Source organism: Nicotiana tomentosiformis, chromosome 6, assembly GCF_000390325.3.
Source record: "Nicotiana tomentosiformis chromosome 6, ASM39032v3, whole genome shotgun sequence".
In the NCBI taxonomy this organism is placed as follows: domain Eukaryota; kingdom Viridiplantae; phylum Streptophyta; class Magnoliopsida; order Solanales; family Solanaceae; genus Nicotiana; species Nicotiana tomentosiformis.
Genome location: NC_090817.1, coordinates 92,708,899 through 92,735,704, shown reverse-complemented (window position 1 = coordinate 92,735,704; position 26,806 = coordinate 92,708,899). Strand labels below are relative to the sequence as shown.

General features: G+C 36.8%; 4 protein-coding genes across 6 annotated transcripts in view; 1 reads left to right on the top strand and 3 right to left on the bottom strand.

The window, feature by feature from the left end:
• Positions 1–5,460: 5,460 nt before the first annotated feature.
• LOC104089711 (ferredoxin, root R-B1-like) lies at positions 5,461–25,442 on the bottom strand. 2 transcript variants are annotated; one of them, XM_009594673.4, is made up of 3 exons: positions 25,436–25,442; positions 7,663–7,720; positions 5,461–6,056 (listed from the first exon to the last, which is right to left on the bottom strand). In XM_009594673.4, the coding sequence occupies exon 3, from the start codon at positions 6,048–6,050 to the stop codon at positions 5,595–5,597; it is 456 nt and encodes a 151-aa protein (XP_009592968.1). In that variant the 5' UTR covers positions 6,051–6,056; positions 7,663–7,720; positions 25,436–25,442; the 3' UTR covers positions 5,461–5,594. The 2 variants fall into 2 exon arrangements, with proteins under 2 accessions (XP_009592968.1, XP_009592970.1); XM_009594675.4 differs by lacking the exon at positions 25,436–25,442 and having other exon boundaries at positions 7,658–7,803.
• Positions 9,336–12,000, bottom strand: LOC104089712 (large ribosomal subunit protein uL1z). 2 transcript variants are annotated; one of them, XM_009594676.4, is made up of 6 exons: positions 11,928–12,000; positions 11,731–11,764; positions 10,977–11,196; positions 10,125–10,290; positions 9,727–9,932; positions 9,336–9,589 (listed from the first exon to the last, which is right to left on the bottom strand). In XM_009594676.4, exons 2-6 carry the CDS (start codon positions 11,733–11,735, stop codon positions 9,536–9,538), a joined length of 651 nt encoding a protein of 216 aa, XP_009592971.1. In that variant the 5' UTR covers positions 11,736–11,764; positions 11,928–12,000; the 3' UTR covers positions 9,336–9,535. The 2 variants fall into 2 exon arrangements, with proteins under 2 accessions (XP_009592971.1, XP_070033693.1); XM_070177592.1 differs by lacking the exon at positions 11,928–12,000 and having other exon boundaries at positions 11,731–11,904.
• LOC104089713 (cytochrome b-c1 complex subunit 9, mitochondrial) lies at positions 12,896–15,549 on the top strand. The gene is made up of 3 exons (XM_009594677.4): positions 12,896–13,183; positions 13,347–13,394; positions 15,236–15,549. The coding sequence occupies exons 1-3, from the start codon at positions 13,064–13,066 to the stop codon at positions 15,281–15,283; spliced, it is 216 nt and encodes a 71-aa protein (XP_009592972.1). The 5' UTR covers positions 12,896–13,063; the 3' UTR covers positions 15,284–15,549.
• LOC104089714 (transmembrane 9 superfamily member 5) overlaps positions 16,694–26,806 on the bottom strand; it is a 40,321-nt gene continuing 30,208 nt past the window's right edge. The window contains exons 3-9 of the mRNA XM_070177591.1: positions 23,137–23,246; positions 21,150–21,190; positions 20,139–20,727; positions 19,922–20,053; positions 18,651–18,807; positions 18,083–18,567; positions 16,694–17,399 (exon numbers count right to left, since the gene is read on the bottom strand). Coding sequence (XP_070033692.1) covers positions 17,183–17,399; positions 18,083–18,567; positions 18,651–18,807; positions 19,922–20,053; positions 20,139–20,727; positions 21,150–21,190; positions 23,137–23,246 — 1,731 coding nt within the window. The 3' untranslated portion in view covers positions 16,694–17,182. The remainder of the gene's footprint in view (positions 17,400–18,082; positions 18,568–18,650; positions 18,808–19,921; positions 20,054–20,138; positions 20,728–21,149; positions 21,191–23,136; positions 23,247–26,806) is intronic.

Below are 26,806 nucleotides of genomic sequence, written 5' to 3'. Positions count from 1 at the left end.
CTCCAAGACTGCCAGGGAGATTTGGACTGAGCTTGGAGAGAGGTTTGGACAGAGCAATGGTCCCCAACTTTACCATTTGCAAAAGTAAATCAGTGAGTCAGTCCAAGGAAGTTTGGATATAGCATCTTACTACACCAAGCTCAAAAGGCTTTGGGGTGAGCTCGACAGTTTGGACACTTGTCAATACTGCACTTGTGATTGCTCTTGTGGAGGAAAGTCCAAGACCTTCAAATCACAGCAGGATGGAAGGTTGATTCAATTTCTTATGGGCTTGAATGATGCCTATTCAGGCACTAGAAGCAACTTGCTTATGCTATCACCTCTGCCTTCTATCAACCATGCCTACTCCTTGCTCATTAGGGATGAGAAACAAAGAGAAGTTCAACTTTCACATCATCCTGGTGAAGAATCTTTCCTCGCAGCAAAACAACAATATGGAGCACACAAGTTATATAATGACAAGAAAACACATGCATATGGAAGGAAATAGTTCTGCTCCTATTGCAAGAAGCAGAATCATACCATTGATAATTGCTACGTGCTCATTGGGTTCCCAACTGATTTCAAATTCACCAAGTCTAAAAAACTTCCTTTTGGCCCTAAAAGCAATGTAGTTCTTATTGCAGAAAAACAAGGGAACCAGTCAGTTAACTCTAGTGAAAAGCCAATGACTCAGGACCAATATCACAGTCTAAATCAGCTTCTTCAACATGTTAAAATTGGAACACATGGTGAATTGATTAATGAGTACATTTCTTCTGCCAATTGTGTCGGTATATCATCTTGTTTCTCCCCTTCTAGATCCTATATTAGTGTATCTTTAAATTTTGTTCCATGGATACTAGACTCTGGTGCTTCTGAGCATATGACCTCGTATTTGGGACTTTTGTTCAATGTTAGAAATCTTCCGAAGCCAATTTATGTGAATTTACCCAATTCACTTACAGTTTTAGTTTTTCAATCAGGTTGTGCTACTATCTTACCTAATTTCACTCTTCAAAATATTTTATTTATTCCCAGTTTCAATTACAACTTACTCTTTGTTCATAAGTTATGTCTCCAGTTTAGTTCCATCCTAATGTTTACTTCCTTTGATGTTATTTTGAAGGCCCCTTCAATGAAGAGGCCAGTGGTGCTTGGTGAAGTAAAGCAGCGACTCTATATTTTAAATCAAAATCAAGTCAAGCCTAGAGCTAGAGTTATTAGTAGAATCAAGGCAATATGCCATTCTCTTTGTAAACAAAACAATAGTACTAAGTTTTCAAATTCTGTTTTATGTTTAAGTTCCGTTTCTAATGATGTAAACCTTTGTAATAACAGGTTAGGACACATGCTATTTTCTAATATGACGACCATTGCCTCTATTTCTTATTCTGCTTTACCCTCTAATTGCCATCCTTGTGATATTTATGCTAAAGCAAGACAGGCAAAGTTACCCTTTCCTTCCAGTAAAATTTCAACCAAACATGTGTTTGATCTCATTCGTGTTGATACTTGGGGGCCTTATAAGGCTCCTACTCGTGATGGTTTCAAATATTTTCTCACCAAAGTTGATGATTATAGTAGGGGGCCTGACCTTTCTTCTTAGCACAAAATCTAATGCCTTCCCTATTCTTAAACACTTTCTTGCTATGAAAGAGAGACAATTTCATACCAAAGTTAAGATAGTAAGGTCAGATAATGCACTAGAGTTGGGTTGCAGTTCACAGAATTCTCAATTCTTTGCTTCACAGGGAATCCTACACCAAACAACTTGTGTTTCCTCTCCCCAACAAAATGGTGTTGTTGAGAGGAAACACAGATATTTTACTTGAGACTTGCAGGGCTCTGTTGTATCAGTCCAATTTACCTATTAAGTTTTGCGGAGAATGTTTGCTCACAGCTACATATTTGATAAATAGGTTTCCTTCTAAGGTTTTGAACGAGAAAACACCTTATGAAATTTTATTTAGTCAGGCTCCTTCATATCACAGTCTTAAATCTTTTGGATGTCTTTCTTATGCCTCTAGCTTTCTTGTGCATAGATCCAAATTAGATCCTAGATCAATCAAATACATCTTTCTGGGATATCCCTTTGGGAAAACAGGGATACAAGTTACTCAATCTACAAACTAACAAAGTTTTTGTTTCTTGGATATGGTGTTTTATGAAACTATTTTCCCCTTTGTTTCCATTGATTCCCTACTACTACTCAGATGACTAGCAATGATTTTCATTCATCTTCTCCTATTCCTCCTAGTGTCATTCAACCTGCTCCTACTCCTTTGCAGTCTGGTTCTATCCTTTTTCCTCTTCTCTTGTTCCCTCTATCATAACACACTCTCCTATCACACCATTTCAGTCCAGCACTAATCACCCTTCTTCAAAACAACACTCTGTTGTTTCTTCTCCTCAACACATTTCTACTTTACAGACTAATTCACCAGGTTCAAGCTCTTCTCCTATGAATTCGGGTTCCACTTCTGCAGTTACTCAGCCTATTCTTAGAAGATCTGCCAGGGACCATCATCTACCAAGTTATTTGAATGACTATATTTGTAATTCAGTATGTCACAAATCTTTCTTCTAGTTGTTTTGCTTCTCTTGTTTCTCCCAATGTTCTACCTTTCTCATCTTTATCCTATTCAAATCAGCCTCTCTTAAATTCTGTTTCTTATTTATCTGAACCTACCACATATTCCCAAGCCTCATTGCATCCTGATTGGACAGAGGCAATGTCTAAGGAACTTCAAACCCTTGAAGCCAACAAAACTTGGGAAGTTGTGGAATTGCCCAAAGATAGAAAGGCTCTACCTTGCAAGTGGGTATACAAGGTCAAATACAAATAAGATGGGACAGTTGAAAGATTTAAAGCTCGTTTAGTCATTTGAGGGGACATACAAAGAGAAAGAATAGCCTTCTTTGAGACTTATTCCCCAGTTGTAAAAATGACTATTGTATATTGCTTATTGGTTGTTGCTGTTAAAAGGAATTGGGACATTTCTCAAATAGACGTCAACAATGCATTCTTGCATGGGGATTTGCAAGAGGAGGGTTTAATGAAATTTCCTGCCGGAATGATACCTCCTTCCCTTAATCATGTTTGTCGACTCAAAAAGTCATTATATGGGTTGCGGCAAGCCTCTCGACGATGGTATGCTAAGCACACAGCAGCCCTCAATTTCAAAGGTTATTCACATTCACTCAATGATTATTCCCTATTTCTTTAAAAGTTCAGAGGGGAAGACTTCTCTTGTTGCAGTTTATGTAGACGACATATTATTAACTGGTAATGACCCCACAGAGATTGCATTTCTTAAACTTTTCCTCGATCATGAATTCAAAATTAAGGATTTAGGGAAGGTTCATTATTTTTTAGGACTGGAAATTCTACGTGAACCACAAGGGATCATACTGAGCCAAAGAAAATTTACCTTGGACCTTTTGTCTGAATTTGGTGTTCTAAATTTGAAGCATGCTTCCTCTCCTATTGATCCTTGCTCCAAACTTCGAGCAAATGAAGGTGCCTTGTTCTCTAATCCTACACTTTATTGCCAACTTCTAGGCAAGTTGAATTTTCTCACACACACTCGGTCGGATCTCTCTTTTGCAGTCCAGCATTTGAGTCAGTATATGCAGACCCCTTGTGTCCCTCATTTTGAGGCAGCTTTGCGATGTTTGCGTTATCTTCTCAACAATCCAGGAATGGGATTGTTTCTGTCATCTTCTCGTTCTTTTGATTTAATTGCTTTTTATGACTCGGATTGGGGAACTTGCCCAGACACGCGACGTTCCATCAGTGGATACTTCATCACTTTTGGCAATTCTCCTGTATCTTGGAAGTCCAAGAAACAAGCTTTGGTCTCTTTGTCATCGGCAGAGGCAGAATATAGGTCAATGCGTCGAGTAGTGGCTGAAATAACTTGGCTTGTACGACTTTTGCAAAATCTCTCTGTTTCTCCATTATTTCCGGTGGCTCTTCATACTGATAGTCAGGCAGCAATTCATATCGCCAAAAACCTGGTATTCCATGAGCGTACAAAGCACGTCGACCTTGATTGCCACTTTGTGCGTCAACAATACATTGTTGGACTCATCTCTTTGTCATTCGTACCGTCAAGTTCTCAGATTGCAGATGTTTTTACAAAAACCCTCTCTGGCCCTAATCATCAGTCTATTCTGGGCAAGTTGGGGGTCATTTCATCACCCTCCAACTTGAGGGGGGGGGGGGGGGGGTTTGGCCTAAAGAATTCAAATTCTATAGAAGATGGTGGTGATTTACAGAAGATTCTAGTTTTGAATGAAGAAGATGAAACGAAGAAGAAAGCAGATATGACTTCGAACACAACTAATGAGAGAGTTCGGAGATTACAATGTTCAAAAGGTTAATTATGAGACTTAGATCACCACCGTCCATTCATTTTCTGATTGATTAAATCCTGGCTCTCCATTTAGCAAGGCTGTGTCACAGGTGTCGAGCTAATTCCTTGCACCTTCTGGAACAATCTTGCATACGTGTATATAATTTATGATAGGAATTGATTGAATATTCTTTTTACTATGTCAGATAGTTAGTTATACAATAGCTAGTAGGAATTACACAAGTGTATAAATAAGATTCTATTTTTTCCTCCATTCTCTTGTATATATTCTGGTACAACAAACGTTTGGATATACAGAGAAAACTTTCACAACATCTCAATTTTTCATTATCTTATCCTTGAAATCAAACATCCTGATGATGAATTATAATCTTTTTGTTTATTGCTTGCTTGGTTATGACTCAAATTCATGTGCTAAAAAATAGAGAACCTGCTAATCCCCTGATATTTTATTTTGTGTATTCTTCATTCATGGCACAGTTTTGATATTCTTCTAGGAGCCAAGCAGTGTGGAGAAAATTATGGAAAATGATGAGCATATTGGTTTCCTTTTGACTCTTCTTTCTGCTTAATGGAAGACATAATATGCAAATTGCCACTCCTTCAGTGCCACGGCTTGTCACGTTAGATAGGGATGGTGCGATACTGAAATCGTACCGAACCAAACAAGAAAATATTGAATCGTACCGAACTACTTTGATACGGTATTTGGTATGAGGTATTTGATATGCATAATTGATATACCGAAGTACCAAACCGTAATTCATAAATACTGTACCAAAATACCGAACGCCACCCCCAGTTGCCATGAGAAACTGTGTTGGCTCAAATAACACGAACAAGTATTACTGAGAACGTTTTAGATTATTGATTTGCCTTCTTTCTTGATTATCGAATGCTTGAAACATATTAAGAAATGCATGAATATTTGGAGCTTGTGTATGAAGTTCTTGATTTCAAATCTCTTGCTGCTTGTTTCAATTTCTGATGATCCTTTGGTTCATAGAGGACCCTTGGTCTGATTGAACACTACACGTCTACACCTGATAGATTGTTAAGCAAAGTGAAACATATATGACCAATAAGAGCTAAAACAAGGTTTCATCACAAAAACATCATTTAAACACAATATGTTCCTGATTGAACTCTACAGTTGACCATTCTCAAGAACAGAGCAATTTTCCAACTGTTTCACCTTAAACAAGACCGTAGACATAATTTGAGATAGCATAACTAGTAAAGATCAGATTCCTTGTGAGTATGAATCACACAATCTGACGTTGGATAAGAAACACAGGTGAGCAAATAGCCTTCCTCCATTTGATTATCATCCAGAAAAGATCCATCAGATTGATCAACAGATCCCGATACAATCTTCCCGGCGCATGTCGAGCAAGCACCTGCCCTGCACGAATAAGGGAGTTCGACTCCAGCATTCTCAGCTGCATCGAGGATGTAAGTATCCGAAGGTGCCTCGAATTCATGCTCTACACCATCTGGACAAACCAACTTGACCTTGTAGACTGCTGATGCTGATGCTCTAAACCCACAGCTAGCTTTCAATCCAAAGGCTTTAGAAAAGCTCCTCGCAGACCCTAGAGACGATGGGCTCTTAATAAAGACGCTCTTTCTTTGGGTCTGAGGAGCAATTTTTACCATACAGGTGGCAGGAAGTCTGACAGTTGACATGTTTACCTGATACAAAAGATAGCAGTTTGATTACTCAGAACACAGATTATTGAATTGATAGAAGTGCTAATGTTCAAGAAATAATGTCTTGTTGATGCTCAAAATCCATCAATGTGCTCTGCAGAATGTGCGCTGTTTAAATCAAAGTATTTAACTATTGAATCCAAATTCAAGATAAGACAAATGAAACTTGAATTTTTACCTTCACCAATTCATGTTGCATATCAGGGAAAAGTGGAAAACTAGCAGCTTGTTTGGATGGTTGTTACCTACTGTATTGTATCGTATTGTTACTTAAAATATAATGTTTGTTTTGATTGTTACTTAAATTTTATTGTATCGTATCGTAAACTGAAAAACTGAAGCTTTCAAGGAAGGAGTTGATTGATCACCAATTAAAAATCTCCATAAGAGTTGCAACTCTTTCAAATCTACAACCATCTCAAGTCAAGTATGAGGGCTTGGTACACTGCGAGATTATTGGAACAAGGTGTATGGAACGACCGATTTGTTGTGATCGCGTCGTTCCCTTATTTTTTTTCTCGAATCTTGTCCTTCCATATTATTAAATAATCCTATTTTATTTTTTATCCTATCTGTTTATATAATAATTTTACCCTGTACCTTACTTTTTCTTTATAATATTGTAAATTTATTTTTTATATTGTTAGTGCATGACATCATGAAACGACGGAAAACAATACAATCTATCCAAACATTGTTTACATCAAAACGATACAATACAATACTATACGATACATTATGAAACAATACATAACAACCATCCAAACAAACTGTTTCTGTTTTGTTAAACATAATGGTAAAATATGATATGAAGACTTAATTATTAACTAACAACTTTATAGATTGACACAGACCTGCTATCTGCAAGCCAACAAATTAGAGAACCAATTTGACATTAAAAAATGTATACCCTGTGCTAAAATGAAAGAAATGGATATCTGATTGTCCATTTCATGATAACAAGGAATTTAAATGTTTGGAGCATTATGAGAAGAAGCAAGCGAGTGGCTTTCTGCTCTTCACTCGAAGCTCCATATCATAAACTAAGTTTACATTAAGATATATGCAGCTTTTCTAATAAATGTAAAGTTCACCCTTAATAACATTTGAGGGCCAATGGCTGTGAATGGAGAAGAAAACACAGATGCAGCTGACACACAATATGAAAAGGAAAAAAAAAAAAAAAAAAAGAGTTACAATTCCATGTTATGTTGTTTAAACATGAAATCAAGCTTATCAACAAAAAAGGCATCAAACTGAATTTAGAATCGAAAGAATTACGAAAAGTTTGAAACCACCCAAAATCCAAAATCCAGTTAGCACTCAAGATCCAACCTTTAATCATAATATCATATACCAAAAGAATTCACCAGGAAATGTAAAGGAAAATTGACAATTTCAACAATCAAAACCAGAACAAGACAAACCCAATTATCAGAATCCATATGCAAAGTATAACACGAAACATTTATCACAGGAACCACACAAGCCCAGAACCAAAACCCATTAGTTTATATTTTAAAAAGAAAGAGCTTTTTTTTTAAAAATTTGGACAAGGAACAGTGCTTAAAGTTAAAGAAAACCTTACAGTTTGAGGATTAAGCGGAGTTATCGAGGAGAGGAACAAGAAGACTCCAAAGAGAGCTGTGTGTGTGTGTGTGTGTGTGTGTGTTACACTAGTAATATGATACCCTAATAAACCTACCGCCCATGGGTTTCTCTTTCCCACTATATTCGAATTACAACGGGCGTTGTTACTTATTTGCCCTTGCTACTTTTTTTGTACTCCTTTCCCTCAAAGTGCCTAATTTCTTAAATTCCATTTGTCCACCAGAACCGAAATGAAAGTTTTGAATGGCCCACGAAATTTTGGTTTTGCTATTTGGGTAAAGATCCCCAAATTTATCTATCTAAAAAAATCATCATATCTGGTGCTTTTCTCCTTCAATGTTTAAGTAGGTTTCTTAAAAATATTTTAAGATATCTACCAAAGAATTATCAGTCTTATTATATTGCTCTCACCTAACAATTCTTGTATTAATATCTTCAATATGTTAACTTTGAATAAATGGATTCCAAAATTCCGAAAAAGATAAGCTTATTCAAAAGAAATTGAAGTGGGATACTACCGTTGTGGCTGCAACTTTTTAAAAATATTACTGCTCGTTTGGCTTCAAAATCTTACCGTTCACGAAAAGATTAGTCCTTTTTAGCAAGTGTTTTTTATGTATGTAGCTACATAAATAACATAATAGTTGGGGGGAAATTGTACCTATATAACAGGTACAGTGAAGTTAGAGGCTAACTTTAGGGGTACTGAAACTAGAACTACATTGTTGGGGCAGGGGAAGGGAGTACCGGCTGCAATTGTGCGTGCACCTTTGTGGAAGCTTTAAATTTTTAGTAAGTTTGATATGGTGCTTGGACAATTTCCGTTGATTTTTTATTTTTGGGACAACTTTTAACATCTTTTTTATAAAACTTTTTTAAGAGAATGCAAGTCTGTTTTCAAAGCCGTACTTGTTAGTCCGCTTTTAGAAAGATGGATCTAACAATACTCCCTCCGTTTCAATTTATGTACTCCGTTTCAATTTATGTGAACTTATTTAGTCTGTGCCAAAAAAAATGACATCTTTCCATATTTGAAAAGAATTTACCTTTATGCAATAATTTAGAGTCACACAAAATATAAATGTATGTACCTCGTTTTATACCACAAGTTTAAAAGTTTTAAGGGAGTATTATGTACAGAGCTGCTCCCAAAGGCGCACACTCAAACACCACCCTCAGTTAAGGTCCCAAAAAGGCGCAATCTCAAACACCACCTAAGTTAAGTAACTTATTTACAGACTGGATAATTAAATTCTACAGTAAATTTAATTTTCTAAAGAGTGTTTGACAGGTATTCTTGTTCAATTTGAGAAAACACCAAATAATGTATCTTCAAAGTTTCCATCGATTACTATTTTTGGATAATTTATAATCCACTTCCACTATCCAAGTAAATCTTCAAACATTTTTACAACTGACAACTTCAAGTCAATAAGAGAAAGTGAGAAACAAACAAGGGTGAGATAGGTTTGGCGGTCGTAGCAATTCCTAATGCACTTCTTGTAATGCACTCCTAAACGTCTTTTGTCCACTGTTTATTTAGATGCAAAACGTATATAGTACTGTAAAGCACTGATACTCCGTTCATTTTTTTACTTTGAGCCTACACGTAAATATGCAAACACATCGGCTGAAATGATAAATAAGAAATTTAGAGAAGAAATTGGCACCTTGGATGCTATTGCAATCACTGCTAACATCTTTAAAGAAGACAAAGTTGACGCAAAACAATCCCGAACAATGTTATAGTATTCAAATAGAACCAGAACTACTACCCAAAAATTTCAAGAGTATCTATCGCTCACAAACCCAAAATGCTGAAAACTTCCAACAGCGAAACAAAAATCTCCTTAAAAGACGCGCTGTGGCTTTCCCATGGTGCTCTTCAAGTACAGGCACCTTACCTGCATTGACAACCAATTATACCAGATTAGATCTGAATTTAAGAAGGAATGGAACTAAAAAAGACAACGCATTCAGTCAACAAGAACATAGCAAATCTATACGGCGATGGCTAAACTAGGATGCCAAATGAACTCACATTTTGCCAATTCTTTTTCAGCAACGACACTAGAAAATTGACACTCATTTGCACATTCTGGAAGATCTGTTTCTCCTCCATATCCAAGTTTCCAACAGCAACACCCATGCAAAGCACCTTTTTCAATTGAAACTTGATAGTAGCTTTGGTCTCATTAACCTTGGATTCAAGTGACTCCTGGTGTGAAACAAGACTCGGAAACTTACCTGCATTTACAATGAACAGAGCCAATTGAACATGAGCTTAAAGGTGAGTATATAGTCTGAAATAAGCAGCCACAAGGACATTGAATAGTCCTGACAGTAACTAAGAGATGCAAGTTATCCTGGATGAGAAAAGCAGCATCCCTGAACTAGCAGTACATACATTCAAAGCATTAAGAGAATCTATTAACTTACCCGCCTTGTTCAGGCCGGGCCCCAACAAACGAGGAATCTGCTTGATGACAGACTCTGAAGCCAAGAAAGCATGGTATTTCTTTGCAAGCTTCTTAACCAATTTCTTATTTTTGTTAAGCTTTTTCAAGCTTTCCACATCCATGTACTCCAAACCTATCTTTTCTGCCTGCAGACATATGGTACCAAGTGTTAATCATCTTTTCAAAAACAAAATGAAGATTCAGGAAAGATTACAACACATGTAATTTTTGGGCAATCTGCAGTAGCCACAAAATTTCCAAGAGAGAAGACAACATCAATAACAAAGGCTAAATGGTAGACATTAAAGAGCCACGTCCCATGAATCAAGAAAAAAGACTTCTGATGGATTTCCTCTAAACTATGATAACCACATTAACAAGCTAATTCACCAAGGAGGTCCACCAAATGGAAGAAAAACGGTCATTGAACAATAGATTCTTTTAAGCTAGGATGCACCTAACTTCTAAAACTAATTGCATTTCCAAGATACTAGTAATGGAAAAAGCTACAACTATCCAGGATTTATGTAAAACTACACCAAAGAAACAGGATAAGTGCAGACAAACGCAGCTAGTGAACACAACACAATCTCAGAGAAAGCACAGAAAGGCATATGTAATCATAGGTGAGCAAACAAACGTAAACATATTAGAAGCTTATTTAATGACAAATCAAATCATCTCATTATTAAGCTAAATCACACAAGCAGTAGTTACTCAATCAGTAAAAGCTTTTCATCAGCAGTATTTGCAACTGTTAGCCTTTCTGCAAATATTGTTTGAAATTGTCCGTGTAGTAATTGACACTAATTTAAAAGTACAGTAGGATTACCTCCTCAACATGCTGAGCATCTCCAAGCATACAAATCTTCATTTTAGGGCGAGGAATGTGGGGCAACTTAACGGACCCACTGAAACGTTTGTCCTTTTGGGGGTCATAGTTCTTCAGCCCGATCTGGAGCTCAATAGTTTCAGTAAATTTTCTTTTCTTCTCCGCACAATCATTCTTAATCACAGAGATGGCTTCTCTAAGGGCATCACTCTGAAGCTTACTGTAAAGGAATAGTATCAAAGATAAAGACATGTATCCAACAATACCATAAAAACTATAAGATGTCAAGTTTGCAATGTTCTTGACAAACATATTGCTAGACAAACAAATTTTGCCAAACTCTTTCAATTAACATTTTCATGTAATCTTCACCATCAAATAACCTATGATTCTCCAAATAACGAAAGATTTTTGTAAAAGAATCAAAATAGATATCATTATTTTTTTTCCTTTATACATATCAAGCAACCTCCAAATCCAAAAAGAAGTAGGAACTTCCCCTTTCAATGAAGACCTAAATAAGCAAATATTGACAAATTCAGAAAAATATCTGTCTCAGAGTTTAATTATAAAGGCAATAATGTCAAATTGTCGATCTGAAACTAGGTTGTTTACCAAAATGCACTCTAGGAAAGCTTAAATCAATTTCTTTGAAAAATAAATTATTAGAACAAAAATGGACTTTGATAACATATTCAGAAAAAAATATAACATATTGAGAACAGCAGAGAGAAGTTTGGAGCTTCATTCAAACCTCATGGCTCAAAAATCTTCTCCTTCAAGCTTCACTGTCAATAAAAAATCACAAAACATAAAATTTTCAACTTTATCAGCAGCTAAGATAAAGTTAAACAAATGCTTAATATCCTTAATCACTAGATCCAAATTCAAAACCCTAGAAATGATGCATCTGTGTATATGAGAGAGGTGGATGAGAAGATAGTACGTTACCTGTAAGAGAAAACCCTCGATTAGGGTTTGCTTCGGTGGATTGCTATCTACTTAAAGGGCTGCAAGTGGACCGGGGTCGAGCGAAATGGTACAAAAAGTGGGCTATCTCAGCTGGCCCATTAATGTATGGCCCATTTTGTTCGTTTCAATTCTTCTAGTTTCTAGTTTGGTTGCAATTTTCTAGTTTTTCTGAACATTAGATAGGACTAATGGGAAGCAAAACATATTTGCTTTATTATTTTTATAATAACACGAAATGATAAAAAAATTAACATGAAAAGATTGTTATAATTTTGACGCTTAACTCTTATTTTTAGAATCAACTGTTCTATACACTTTATCTCTTAATTATTATTTTCTCTATGTGTTCATAACCGAGCTACATTGCACATGACATAAGCACATGAACTTAACAAGAAACATTGTCCAAGATTAATGTAGGTAATGTAATCTCTATATATTGCTCCTAATTTGGAGAGGAATTTTTTGTTAGATCAATTCAAAATCATGCTCAAATAGAAACATCAATCCAAAATAGAACCAATCTCATGTGTAGAAGACGTGACCATGGCACGACGTCGGCCGTGGCGGTTTGGTCAAACTTTTGCAACAAAAGTTTGCAAAATATGCTTGGATATTTTTTTAAAAAGGTTCGAATCTGGTTAATTATGCTTATCTTATGTGGATAAATAAAAAAAAATGAGTGATTTGCTTTGATTACATAATTGTGATTGTATATTGAAACACATTGTACGATCATACCGATTATCTTCTCTTCACTTTTCATTATTTTCGTATGAGATTCCGTACAATAATCGTAATCGTACAAAGCTTGAATTAAAACAAACGCAAAAAATACTTTTAGGCACCTTTCTTACTTTTAGTTGTTATTTTTTAATTTTTATTTTGTGAAAACTTCTTTAAAACAAAACTTACATGTTTTGTACCTCGAAAAATTATTCAAAAAATTCTCCAAAAACCAAAATAAAGGGTTGCCAAAGTTGAACCGGTCTAATGGATAGTAGTATTTTAGAATATATTTTTATTATTAGAATAAACTATAAGCAATCATCGCATTTCTCTACGTTCCGATTTCTCTTCCGAAGGAGCAGAGCTTGAAATCCCCTGAGACAGCAATGGAGACAGCAGCCAGAAGAAGCAGAGGCGGCCTATTTGAAGGGCTTTACAGAGTGCTTATGCGCCGCAACTCTGTTTATGTCACCTTCGTCATCGCTGGCGCTTTCCTTGGTGAACGGGTCCGTCTTCTTCCTTTTATACATATATACATATAGCTGTATTTTTCATATGTGTATTTCTATTATTTGTGTTATTTTGGTATGTTTAAGATTGGATCTGATTCATGTGATGCAAATTTTTATCAGATGTGTCAGAGTTTGATTTCATTTTTATTAATTGCAGGCAGTGGATTATGGGGTTCATAAGGTCTGGGAGCACAATAATGTTGGGGTATGTTATTTTGTTTCCTTTTCAATTCCTCCTAGGAGCTTTTTATGAAAAATGCTATTTTTATATTCTTTCATCAATCTTATAATTCTTTTTTCTTGTTTTCATTTAAAGTTTCAAGAGTTTGTTGTGCTATTGATACTTTAGAATGCTGTCTAAAATGGGTTATGCAATTGGGATAGTTTATCAGGGTTCTAATTTAGAAGGGATGTGTAGGGAATTGTTTTTTTTTTTTAACTCTCAAGGACAGGGTGTTTTCAATTAAATGTAAAAAATTATTGACTTCGCCTATCACCAGCTTTGTTTTAGCTAATTACTGACAAGTATCATCATATAATATAGGTTGTACTTGAAACTCTTTTAGCTTTCACTTTCAACTTTATTGGTTAAAGACGGTGAACATTGTCCTTGACATGCTAATTAAGAGACTAAAATTGCGACTTTGCTTGCAATGTATATGGGTCTACATGCTTTTATTCCTTAAACTGAATTTGAGGAACGTTGTCCTACTTTATCTATCTCGTTTCTCCATTCCCACCCTTTTGTGTTTCAAAATCTGATTCTGTTATCTTTTCTCTTTTGTCGGAATCTTTTTCCCTCTTCTCCGGTTTTTCCAATTCGCCTTCTTCTAGCTGCTGTCAGCTCCTCCTCTTCTTCTATGCTCTGGTCCTTCTCTTGCAAATTCCCCCTTCTTTTGCATCCCATCTTTCAACTGTTTCTATTTTCTACTATGTCATTACTGGTGCTGAAATTTGCTTTGCTCTCCTCCTCGTGAAGAAGAGTTGGTATTTGACTTCATCTATGGTCTTCAATACCAATTTAAGCAAAAGTCTTGAAGAAATCAAATTCTGGACATTTATGCTGAAGTTTTAGCTAGAAAGCATTCCAGTGGGAAGAAAATAGAAGGAAAATCAATAGATCAATCAATCAACTATACCTTAGTTCCAAATTAATTGTGGATGGCTATATGAATCGTGTTTATCAGCTACGTTCTATTCTAGTCCATCTCATTCCAATTCTAATTATCTTTCAAGGAAAATTAGGAGTTCTCTAAAACTAGAGATTCTCTAAATCTCATACTTATCCCTACACTGGCATACACGTCTCTAACCAGAGTAAAAGGACTCTCTGACATCACCAGATGCAACTCATAGCTAGACTTTTTACACCATCAACTTACCACTGTCCGGTTTTGAGATGGTTTATACTTTGCAAAGCTTTGATACACGGAGTTAATAGGAGGAGAATGATTTTTCTAAGTAGGCAAAACATAATGTTCTGACTTGTTGAATGTCTGATTTGCTTGAGAATTAATACATAGAACTGAAAAGAAAAAGGGGATCATCTGGTATCACTCAGTAATTGCTTTAGGCTTCAATGACACCTCGTCATATGTAACTTTTAACTAATATTATGGAAGTAATTTAAGCAACAACCTTGACGCCAAAAGAGCTAAACAACCTTGGCTCTAACCAAGTATAAAAGAACCTCAAAATAAACAACAACAACAAAAAGAAAATGTAAATTTTGAGCTGCATAATGTATGCTTCACCACCAGTCTTAGTTAAAATAGATTTCTCTTCGTTACGTCCTTTATCATAGTCTTAACAAGTTTCCTGGTTAGACTATTTAGAAGAGGCTGGCCTATGATGGTATTGAGAATTTAAATACTCCTATTCCATTTTAAATTTCGAACTCGCATTGCAAAGCATGATTAACTTTTTGTTCATTCTAGTATTTGTTTGGTTCCCAGGCCATGCCTCTTGCTCCTAGTGTTCTTTTCATTTTGTTCTTGCTGGGCTTGTGTCAATTTTGTAACTCAAGTTTTTGTTGTTGAAATACAGAAGCGTTATGAGGATATTTCAGTATTGGGACAGCGGCCGTCTGAATAAATTTGCTCTATTGAATGCTCATTTGTGTCAAAGACGAACATTTCAATTATCTTTCAATAATTATTTTCTTACTGATCATGCTTGTCATGGCTGATTTTTTTTTATATATCTGCTGATCTTTGGAGGAAATTTCAAGTGAAAAATGTTACTTACAATTTCCATGGTAAAACAAAGAGCAGCCTTCGTGTTGTTCTGTATCCTTGCAATTATCTTGTATCGCCAGAATGCTTCAATGCATTAAGAAAGAAGACTGATTCATTTAGATATTTATTGTGGCTTGGAGGAAATTGTTAAAGTTGGTACCTACCTTCCTTTTTTCATACTAATTAAGACTGTACAGTAATCCATAAATGGATGAATTTGCTCCTTGTGTCATAGTTAAGAGAAAATTTGACGAACAGAAATCTAGCCTGCTTAGGGATCACTTTTCATTTGAACTCTGCAGCATTACATGAAAAGAGCATTACTTCTTTCGGCCCCCACTGAGGTCTTGGCTAAGCAATGAACTCCACTTTCACTCCTTGGTTCAAGCTTACAGTTCGACTTTATTTGTTTGGAGTCCTTATATCTGCTTTGTTCTTGTTTTATAATACTACCTGCTCTTGATTCCAAGTCTTAAACTTTGGAGTGTGAACATTTGGGAAATCAAAGCCTGAAGAGCTAGTAATTCATCAAGGGAAGAATAATCCGTCCACAACGGTGAGAAAACCCTCCTGTTCCTTCCAACGCCTCTTCAGTTTGTCACTCCATCATGCTAATGAACAATCTTCTTGCACCGTCATCTTCTCCCGTTTGACGACATAATCTCCCCTTAAGTCTCCACTCACCAATGATGAAGATCTTAAGTTCTTGATATAGCATTGAATTTCAACTAACAGACTTATCTCCACTTACCTTCAAAGCAGGTTGCCATGCTTCAAAATTGAAGACAGTAACCGGTGCATGTTCTAATGGGGAGTCTTTGTTACTCGTGAAGAAAATGGTAGGTAAATTTTAATGCACGTTTTAAGGGTTTCTGCTTTTTGACACTTCCTAAAGCTCGCCAAGGATTGTATACCTTTTATGATTGCATCATTTTTGTGTGTTAGGAAAGTGGGGGTTGGAGTGGGGGAAAGTAGGGGATTCAGCTTCTGTGGTTATTTTCACTTATTTAATGGAAAGAACTTGTGGTTGAGCAAAATACTCCCTCTTTGGGTTGGAGAAGAGATCATATGAAAAACAGAATGGGAAACCTGAAGGCTTAAGCAGTTAAAATGTGCAGAATTGACATATTCTCACTGTTTATAAATAGATGGTCCATCAATTACAAAACAACTTTTCACTGAAACAGATTTGAACTTAATAGGAACAAATGCAGTAAGAAGAAAACTAGTGTAGTACTAAATCTGCATTATTGTTTAAGAACTGCTCTAGGATAAGGAATTTTAGCCTTCACTCTTCTGATAGCAATATTCTCAATGTCTATAAATCAAAGGTTAGTCAAAGCCTTGTCGAAGATTAAAAAAACAAAATATAAGAAGCATATTATCTAACGCATAGGGAAAGAAAATAATTGGAATTACATAGCTTCGAAACTTTACTTAGCAGAGAAACGCCGTTCATATCCAACATCAATTCACATTTCCTACTCATACAAGAACGCTGAATACTTGTCAATTTGCCATCAACTTCTGCTAGTCTTGATGTTATGAAATTGCAGGATACTTGATTAACATAGCTCCTAATGCTCATTTGTCCAAACAAAGATGAAACCTTCCTCATTTTGTTAAGCTTTTCAAATCACCGAAGAGGTATTGAAATGATACAAGCTCGACGATGGAGACCCTTTCTTGTTTAACTTGTCAAATCACGGAAGAGAGCTTCAAATGATAGCAATTCAAAGAGATTGAGGACGGATTCTCATTCACTCTTTACAGCATGGTAGATGTGACGAATAAACATCAAGGAAGCATGGAGACTGATTGTTCCAAGCATAAGGAAAAATGTATAGCATATGCAAGTGTTATATACAAAGAAGATGGTAGTTTGCAAGACCCCGCTCATGTTTGATTTGCAGTAGAAGTATACCGAGTAGGCAAACATAAATACAGCTGTTGAGCCCCCACGGAAAATAGACCTGCATCAAACAACATAGTTATCAGTCTATGGAGGCAGCCATAGATGTTGTAAATGAGCTAGCAAATAAGAAGAGCAAGCGCAACTGAGTAAAATAGTTACTTAACAGTAATTTCTTAGATATCCGCTAATAATTGTTTGAAAACCTTTCATTTTTTTGGAACACATTAAACTTTTGACTCCAGGTTTACATCTCGCTCAACATATATATTGATCCAGCACATATGAGGGTTCAACTACTGTTCAATAATACTCAGTTGTCATCCATTTGAGTAACACAATATACTCACAGCATCATTGATTCCATGAATCACTCAATAATGTCATAAGACACAACAAAGTAGTTACTGCATTGAAGCAAATAAGAAATCATTCAACATTTGAAGAAATTTGCCGATAGCCTCCACTGTGGACTGTGGTTAGTACTGGTTACTAAGTTCCAGATAGTAGAAATACGATCTGCATATTAGCATTCTGCCTTGAAATTTTGAAATATCGAAGTAAAACTAGGTTAACGAGAAACTATAGTTTTTAATCCCATAAAAGTTAAAACGAATTTAATCAAAGCTCCATCAATTAGCACCCAAAGAATGAAAAGAACAAAGATATAAAGATGGACAAGATGTGTATGCATGCAGTCCTCAGGTATGACTAGTTCAATGAAATATCCAAATTGATACATACCGCCACCACCATTCATGGTCTTCCACTGTCAGCTGAATGTACGTCAAACCGATGCTTAAGATCACAGTGAGCAGTATGAGGATTATAAACATAAAAAATAGAATACCAGGAAGAGTCGAAATTTTGTAGCCCCAAAGGGTTGCATACAACTGGTGTAACTCAACAACAATGGCGCTGAACGGTAGAAGACCAGCCAGAAACATTTGACCAGGTGTCTTCCTGTACCAAGCTAGTGATGGTATCTGTCTTGCACACTTTTTTGTGGCAGAAGGTGCTTGAAACTCAGACCTACACCGATAACCAATTACCCCACCAAGAGCAAGCAGTGGCATAGCAATGAGGGTATAAACAAGAACAATGACAAGTACAGTGCCAAATGGAATTGCTAAAGTAGCCCCAAATGATGCAGCGACTAAATTAAGGAAAAACTCCGTTAAGAGGAATGGTCCAAGAAAGAGCACGGCAGAGAAAGTAACGCTCCTTTCCTAGTGGCAAAGAGAAAAAATTTCAGTTCCTGGATTAACAAAAATACAGAAACAAAAAGTTGGAAGGAATTGATAAAAGTTACCCATCCTGTTTCAGCAAATTGACTGTAGAAAGAGGCAGAGCTGTAGCCGGCAACTGCAGATGTAAGGGTATAAATTATGACCAATGATGTGAGGAGAGTTCCACGGTTATATGGATATAGCACACCAAGAAATGCCAAAACAAATAAGCAGCAGAACCTGTAAGTGCAGCAGAAACCATTAGCTAAAGGCAAAGATGTACCTTCAACCTTGGATGATCAATTAAGTAAAATAAATAGGTCAAATATGATCATCCAGTAAACACCACCCTTACATGGAAGAATTTTTGCAGATGATGGAAACCCTACCAATTTTTTAGAGAATGCGCAGGACCTTTTCCATATCAAAGCTCTTATTGCCAAGGTTAAAAAATATTCTCAAAGCTATCTTTCCATTGTATTTTTAACTTTACCAGAACAATGCAGAAAAGATAAATGATGATGATACTATGTAACATTTGGTGGGGTAACATTGTTACCAAATATGAATCGCGAACGCAATGTAAGAGTTTGTCTTGGAAAGTGAAAGATCGCTGTTGGAAGCTGGACAAAATAGACCTCGCCTGCCAGGGCCTCCCCGTATATTCTATTAATGGGATTAGTTGGGAAATCGAAAGATGGGTAAGGCTCAAAATAAAAGAGCAATGGGGATGTGGGTTCTATAAGATGGTAAGGATGGACAGCAAGAGGCAAGATAAAATAACTATTTGGCCGAGATGTAAAATTCAAGTTAGTAACTAACTGGCTTGAGCGTCGCAGTTTGACCTCTTGATTCGCCAGATTCTCACTTTAGATTCTTCTTTCCTTTTTCATTTTTGCCCGAAGGTCCAAGTTCACAATGCAGAAAATTTTCTTCAATTTGAAGACGAGGCAAATCCCCAGCAACCAGTCTAAAACAAGGGAAGACAGACATTCAGGAGGCTTTACCCGCATCACCATCACTATTGTTCCATTAGCAGCTCGGGTCAGTTGTCAATACAAATGTGTGTGACTAAGAGATGATGGGGAGGTAACTCCTAGAACTAGACCTCCATAAATGTACTTTATTCAGAAGACACGTCGCAAAATAGAGCCTAGGGATACAACATCTTGAGTTAACTATCACTGGACCAAACTTATGCAAAGAGATCTTCTCTCAATGATAAGTCGGAAAAGAAATAGAAGATTGGCTTACTGGTCATATCAAAATGAAATGAACAACTATTATCAGTTCCCTATAGAGAACTTAATGAACTTATGTATCATCTGCTGAATAAATGAGTATTACAGCTTACAAGGTCAGCAGCTGGGTACCAGCACCGAGAACTGCACAAAGCAGAGGCATGTTTGAGGGACATCTAAATACGTCACCATGAAGGTACTTCCAACCCACTTCTTTGTCTTCCTCTTCATCACCACTAGACCATCTGCATATCAATCATACAAATATGAGGATGGTGCTTTCAGCTTCAGGTGCCTTCATGCAAATAATGGATCACTTTTTGTGCTTACTTTCTCAGATCATTCTTAAGACGCTGCACCATGCTCACAGCAAAAAAGGCCATCAGCAAAACAGTAATAACAATTGAATTAACTACCGAGAACCAATGAACTTGTTGGTTCACTGGATTTCCTGAAGCCCTAGAGTATCTTGCCATTCTATTATTGAATAGAGTTGAGGTTTCATTCCAGAGTACACTATACGTGAAGGTAACACTTTGGTCTATATCTTCTGTTATATCCACAACATGGCTTGGATCACTGAAAGCATGTATTTCTATAACTTGGTTTTCATTGTGAAGGACATCAAATTGGACATGCTTAAAGAGAAAATACTTGGGGCCCTTTCCGTCCAAGGTCCAGTGTTCATCTTCAATTTTCCCGACAAATCCCCAGAAAGGGAGATCGTCAAAGTACATCTGATAGTAGTAATCTTTAATAATAGCATCCCTGAACTTTGAGACATCATTTTGATTAAGCTTCTTTTGACACAGGACAACCCCATCTTTGTCTACTCCAAATTTCAACTGATACAAGGTATTGGTTAAACGGTCACCATTCAGAACTTCCCCAAGGGATTCCTTTTTCGGAAGCACCTCACCTGTCAAGTAAAACTAAAAGGTCAGACTTCTTGAAGATAAGATAGTTAAAGTTTTAACATAACTAACTCCACAGATTACCAGTGATACTAAACAAAAAAATATAAAAGGGTACCATGAATAACATCTTATCACAGACCTAGCTTTCCTTTTGGTCTAATCAGTAATAATATTTTGAATTTATGTAAACAGATAAGAAGCAGAAGATGGTAATACTACAGTGTATTCTAAGTACTTCATGGTATTCTGCCTCGTCAGTATTGGTCCTCTAATAGCATGTGTCCAACACAACTCAGCAGAAGAAAAGGAAAACAGGATTTTATTTGGATGATAAATGACACTTAGTAAGACGACCAATCAACTATGCCTCAATCACAAACTAGTTGGGATGGTCTATCTCAAGTGCGAGCCCAAAAATGCTGACCTGGCTGGCAGAATGGCAGGTCATAGTATTGGTACGTTTCACTGCAAAAGAATAACAGATATAGGAATGTTAGGATTATCTCCTGTAATAGGGAATCAAGAAAACTCAGACGTTTTACTTTTTCAGTAAGTAAGAAAACTTGGATATTTCACATTAAGGTCCTTGACTCATTTCACTTGTTTTTATGATTCTAATTTCAAAGCACAAGAATGAGAAAGACCCTCTAAATATTACTAAAGACGAATAGTTGGCGAACTTCCAGCTAAAAAGGAAAGAAGAATATTCTTTTATGTTGGTTTGTGTTGGATTTAAAAAGTTAAGGGGAAATATTTCATGCTTAAAAGAAGACCAGAGAATGGGGATATTGAAATTTGAAGACATTTAAAATGCAGATGCTGAAAGTTCTTCAAGAAGCTTAAATGCTCCATTAATGCAGCAAATGAAGTTATTAGCATGTATGATAACGGCCTTGAAAATCCCTGTAAGATATCAAGAAGTGAAATAATGAAAAATATTATTGACTTCCCAAGGAGGATACATTTTGCTGAGAGATCTAATAGTTCTTTTTGGCTTTTAACGGCTAGTTGTTCGATAAAAACTCAAAAGGAGAAACAAGAAGCAAAAAGGGGAAGAAAGAAGCCAGAATGATAGACGACCCGAGGACGACTTAGAAGTATTCTACAAAAACTAGCATAACAACATGGCAGAAGAAGGAAGGCTCCAAGTAAGAAGCAAGCGCATGTTTAAAAGTGTAAAAAACTTCAGGTATTCTAACACCCTTTACAATGTAAGACTATAGGAAAATTAAGCGTCAAATTTCCTAACATGTGTTGACGACTAGTAAAATATGTGTACCATGAACACAATCTATTTCTCTCTGAAACATTATCAAGCTTGCAAGTCAAAAATGACTTGCCACAAAAATGAGGAACAATTTGTTAAGAATATGGACCTTCGCGTAACTCAAAAAAAAAACTTAAACTTCTCTACACCCTCATTCTCAATTCTATAAAACCTTAAACTTTTGACACGTAGCAATAATTTTTATAAATCCTTGCATCATCGTACACGTTTTCAGAACAGGGGAGGGTCCTAGAGGCAGATGTAGTGTGTTGTGAACATGGATAACTCCCATAATGCTTATGGGCCAGTTATTTGGACGGAGGCTAGCCAAGCTGTTGGGCCTAGGGCTAAACTGCGAAAAGGCCAAGGAATTAGACAGCCCAACAAGAGATTTGCTTGGGATCCAGGTTGAGTAGGGAAGCACGTGACAAATGGATAAAAGGGTTTCATCGACAGTTTTGAGAATTATGTGAAATGTTAAGAAGTATGTGTATTCCCTCAACCCCTTCGTATGAGTTCTGCTTCTTATCCCCGTTCTTATCTCTATCCTTAGTTACTTGTTATTTCAATAGTTTCCATTGTAATTCATTAGTTTGAGTGTTGCAATTGATATCTCAAGGTTGTAACCAGTATTCCAATTCTTATCAATATAGTGAGGAAGTTCGGTATTGTTACATAGTGCCGAGGCTGTGGCTTGGTCAATGCACACACAAACACACACTCACTCACGCAAACACACACTCCTATCTGCCAAAGCCTTGGCGGGTAGAATTATCAGCTAAATGTGTTGTGGGAGGTAGCAGATGCCCGATGGAATAGTCTAGGTGCTTGCAAGCTAGCTAGGACACCGGAGTCATAAAAAAATCCTATGTTTGTCCAAGTATGTGGCCACTATCACAGAGCAGCAATGAGTGTAGTGATATTCAAACACCCACTAAATCCTGGATCTACCTCAGGTAAAGGGAAGAGGTTTTTGGCAACAAGTCTGATTAATGGCAACATCATTTTTAATAACCGCACAACATTTGAAAGTCTAAAGAATTAAAATTTTAACAACAATCCTCATGGAATCAAAAGCAAATTTTATAAACTAAGCAAAAAAGAAACCCCCGAATTGAAAATAAATAAATAAAAGGAGGGATACCTGGGATTATTCAAGGGACCAATTTTGTTGACAGAAAGAGGGACTTCATCTCCAAAGTTGTAGCGATGATCATTTGGTGAAGCCAGAGACAGACCCACTATTAGCAGCAACTGAAATGGTACAATAAACTGTGGAATTATACGACGGTCCATTAGTGGATCCAGAGGAAGAAAGACAACTTCTTGAATTGAATAAACAAGAAACGGGATGGATTTGCTAAATAGTCAACTTTATGACTGTAAGCTGTGACGTGGGGTTACTAATTTCTGAATGAAATAAGAAAAGAAAAAAAGTTTCTGTAAAAAGGTGACCCAAAACTTTAATAAGAAAAGAACTACTACTATATTTTTCTTCTTTTTTCTTTCTTAAGTTACTCTTGTATTAAATGTTCAAAAAAATTGAGAAATGCTCAAATTAGAGTAGGTTATTTACTAGTACTTGAATTTTTTTAATGAGTATTCAAATAATATTTTTCATAAAAAATGAAATCAGCTTGAATCAAAAGGGATGAAAAATGGAGATCTATAATTTTATACTACCAATTAATCATTTTTTTTGGAATTAGGACGTATTTGATTGATTGATATACTCAAATATTTATCATATGATATGTGTAAAATAATTATTTCTAAATAAGCAAAAGAAAATGAATTGGCAAAATAAATGAAAAGAAATATAAAACGAAATAGGAATATGTGCTCGTGTGGTTCCACTTCAGTTTCGAAGAAAAGAAAGGTGAATGTTCTGGAATACACGTTTCTTATGCTATCATACGTTTTGATAGGTGGCGCTTCCTAAGATTTCGGGAAGTACGAAGTAAGGCTAATCCGCCGATATTCACGCGGTTACTATCCGTCAACTGGGATCTCTTCCGTACGCTAGGCGAGATTGTCACTGTTGCACGAAAAAATCAATGTCAAGAGCAATTGAGAGAACAAAAAAGAGAATGAGAATGAAAGAAAGCTTGCTTACATTAACGAAAGTTATTACAGAAAAGCAACACGGTGTCGAGAGAGAGACACAAGTACACAGAATTGTTTGCTTGCTTGAAACCTCTAATAATGCTTAAAAAAAATAAACCAAAGTTACAGGACTTGGCATAACTAAGATAGAGAAACATAATAGAAATACATGAAGTAAAACTACTCTATATTTACAATAGAAATGACTTAGATTCCTACAAGGCAGAAGCATGTCCGTTGGCAGGAACCTTGTCTTTAGCATCAGAGTCTGCGCGCACGGCGTGATAAGTGTGGATTTTAACCACTTATTAATACCTTCTTGCTTTAGTTTTAGTCCGAAAGTGTTGATTTTTGTTCTCAAAACTAATAAAATTGTACAAATTACAGGAATGTTGGAGAATTAGACTTTAATGAAGAAATCTAACTCAAAAAGGAGTGTTCCGCCTCATAAGGCAAGAAGGAGCGCAGCTGTCCAAAAGTAAGGTCCGCAGACTGCAGCCGCAGAAGAAAGCACGGACCGCAGACCTGGTGTTGAAGCTCAGATGATGGTTGAAACAAAGTGCGGACCGTACACAAATTGTGCGTGAAACGACCCGACCAGTTATTTTGAGCTCCAGCGCGTCGTTCGGCGGTTTAAGACCTTGAGTAGCTTCACTTCAGGTATTATGACTTGTGCGCGTGGTCGGAATTGAATTTCGGAAAGTTCGGAGTTGATTTGGAAAGAAAAATCTAATTTCGGAAGCTTTAAGTTGGAATAATTGACTAAGGTTTAATTTTTGAGTAAACGACCTCGGAATCGAGATTGGAAGATTCCAACATGTTCGTATGTTGATTTTGGACTTGGGCGTATGTCCGGATCGGGTTTTGGATGACCCGGGAGTGTTTCAGCGCCTATTGTGGAAGTTGGCATTTTGGAAGGATTTCATAAGTTTGGGTTGGAGTGCATTTCAATGCTATCGATGTCCGTTTGGGATTCTGAGTCTGGGAATAGCTCTGTATGCTGATTTTGGTATTGGGAGCGCGCCCGGAAGTAGATTTGGAGGTATGTAGGTCATTTCGGGGTCATTTGGCAAAAGTTAGAAACTTGAAGGTTTTGGAGAGTTTGACCAGGAGTGGACTTTTTGATATTGGGGTCGGATTCCTATTTCGGAAGTTGGAGTAGGTCTGTAATGGCAATTATGACTTGCGTGCAAAATTTGAGGTCAATCGGACGTGATTTGATAGGTTTCGGCATCGAATGTAGAAGTTTGAAGCTTCAAAGTTCATTAGGTTTGAATTGGAGGGTGATTAGTTTTGATATTGTGTTGGCGTGATCTGAAGCCTCGACTAAGTTCGTAATGTGTTTTGGGACGCGTTGGTATAGTTGGTTAAGGTCCCGGGGGCCTCGGGTGGATTCTGGATGGTTAACGGATCGAATTTGGCCTTATGAAATGCTGAATCTGTTGTCACCTGGTGTAACCAAACCTACGAGGTTTTGGCCGCAGGTGCGGGGCTGCAGAAGAGGCCCAGGGGTCACAGAAGCAGAGCAAGTCAACCAGGGGAAGGACCACAGGTGCGGAGTTTTGGTCGTATCTGCGCAGCGCATAAGCGAAGCGTGGGGCGCAAAAGCGGAAGAAGGCGCACGAGCAGAAGGAAGCTCGGACCTGCGATGTCGCAGAAGCGGGGGTCTTTCCACAAGTGCGAGGCCTTGTGTGTGGGGTAAGTTCTGCAGAAGCGGAGGCGTGGTCACAGAAGCGACGCCGCATGTACGAAAATATCGTTGTGCAGATTAATTTAAGAACGGGACTTGGCTCATTTCCCCCCCCCCATTTTCCACTTGGTTGGGGCGATTTTGGATAGCTTCAAGGAGGGATTTTCATCATCTATGTCAAGGTAAGTGATTTTCGCGTATTGTGAGTTAAATACAAGATTTATACATGGATTCAAGCATGAAAATTTATAAAAAAATTGAGATTTTGAAGAAAAACCTAGAAATGGGTATTTTTAGATTTTGACCACTAATTTGGGTATGGAATTGGAAATAAATTATATATTTGAGTTCGTGAGGTCATGGGTAATAGTTATCTTTAAAAATTTTCGAAATCCGAGCACGTAGGCCCGAGGGTTGCTTTATCGATTTTTCGTACGAAGTTGGAAATTTGTTATAAATTGAATTATTATGAGTATTAGAGTGTATATTTATGAATTTGCACCTTTATTGACTAGTTTTGGAGCGATGAGCATTGGTTTGAGTTGTTGGAAAGGCTTGAGAGCCGGCTATGGAACTTCGGAGCGAGGTAAGTCTCATTTCTAACCTTGTAAGAAGGAATTAACCCCATAGGTGAAATAATTCAATATATGCTTCTCTTTGTGGGTGCTACGTACGCACGCGGTGACGAGAGTCCGTTCGTAGCTACTAATATGCTTATGTCTGGGTAGTCTAGGACCCATATCATGTCGTACTTGCGATGCTTGCATCCTACTTGTTAATCTAAATTGCTTAAATCATATCGAAACTTGGTAAAGGGACTTTAAAAGGTTAAACTCCATTCTTCTTGACCGTAAATGAGAATTTGTATTTCTTGAATAGTTGTCTTAATAAATCTTGAATTTGGTTGTTTTAAATTATATTTTCTCTTTTGTTGAGTGGGCCGAATACCTCGGCAGGTTAAATAAATGCATCTATGGTTCGCGTCATTCGACCCTCGGTAGTGCACGGTTTAAATATT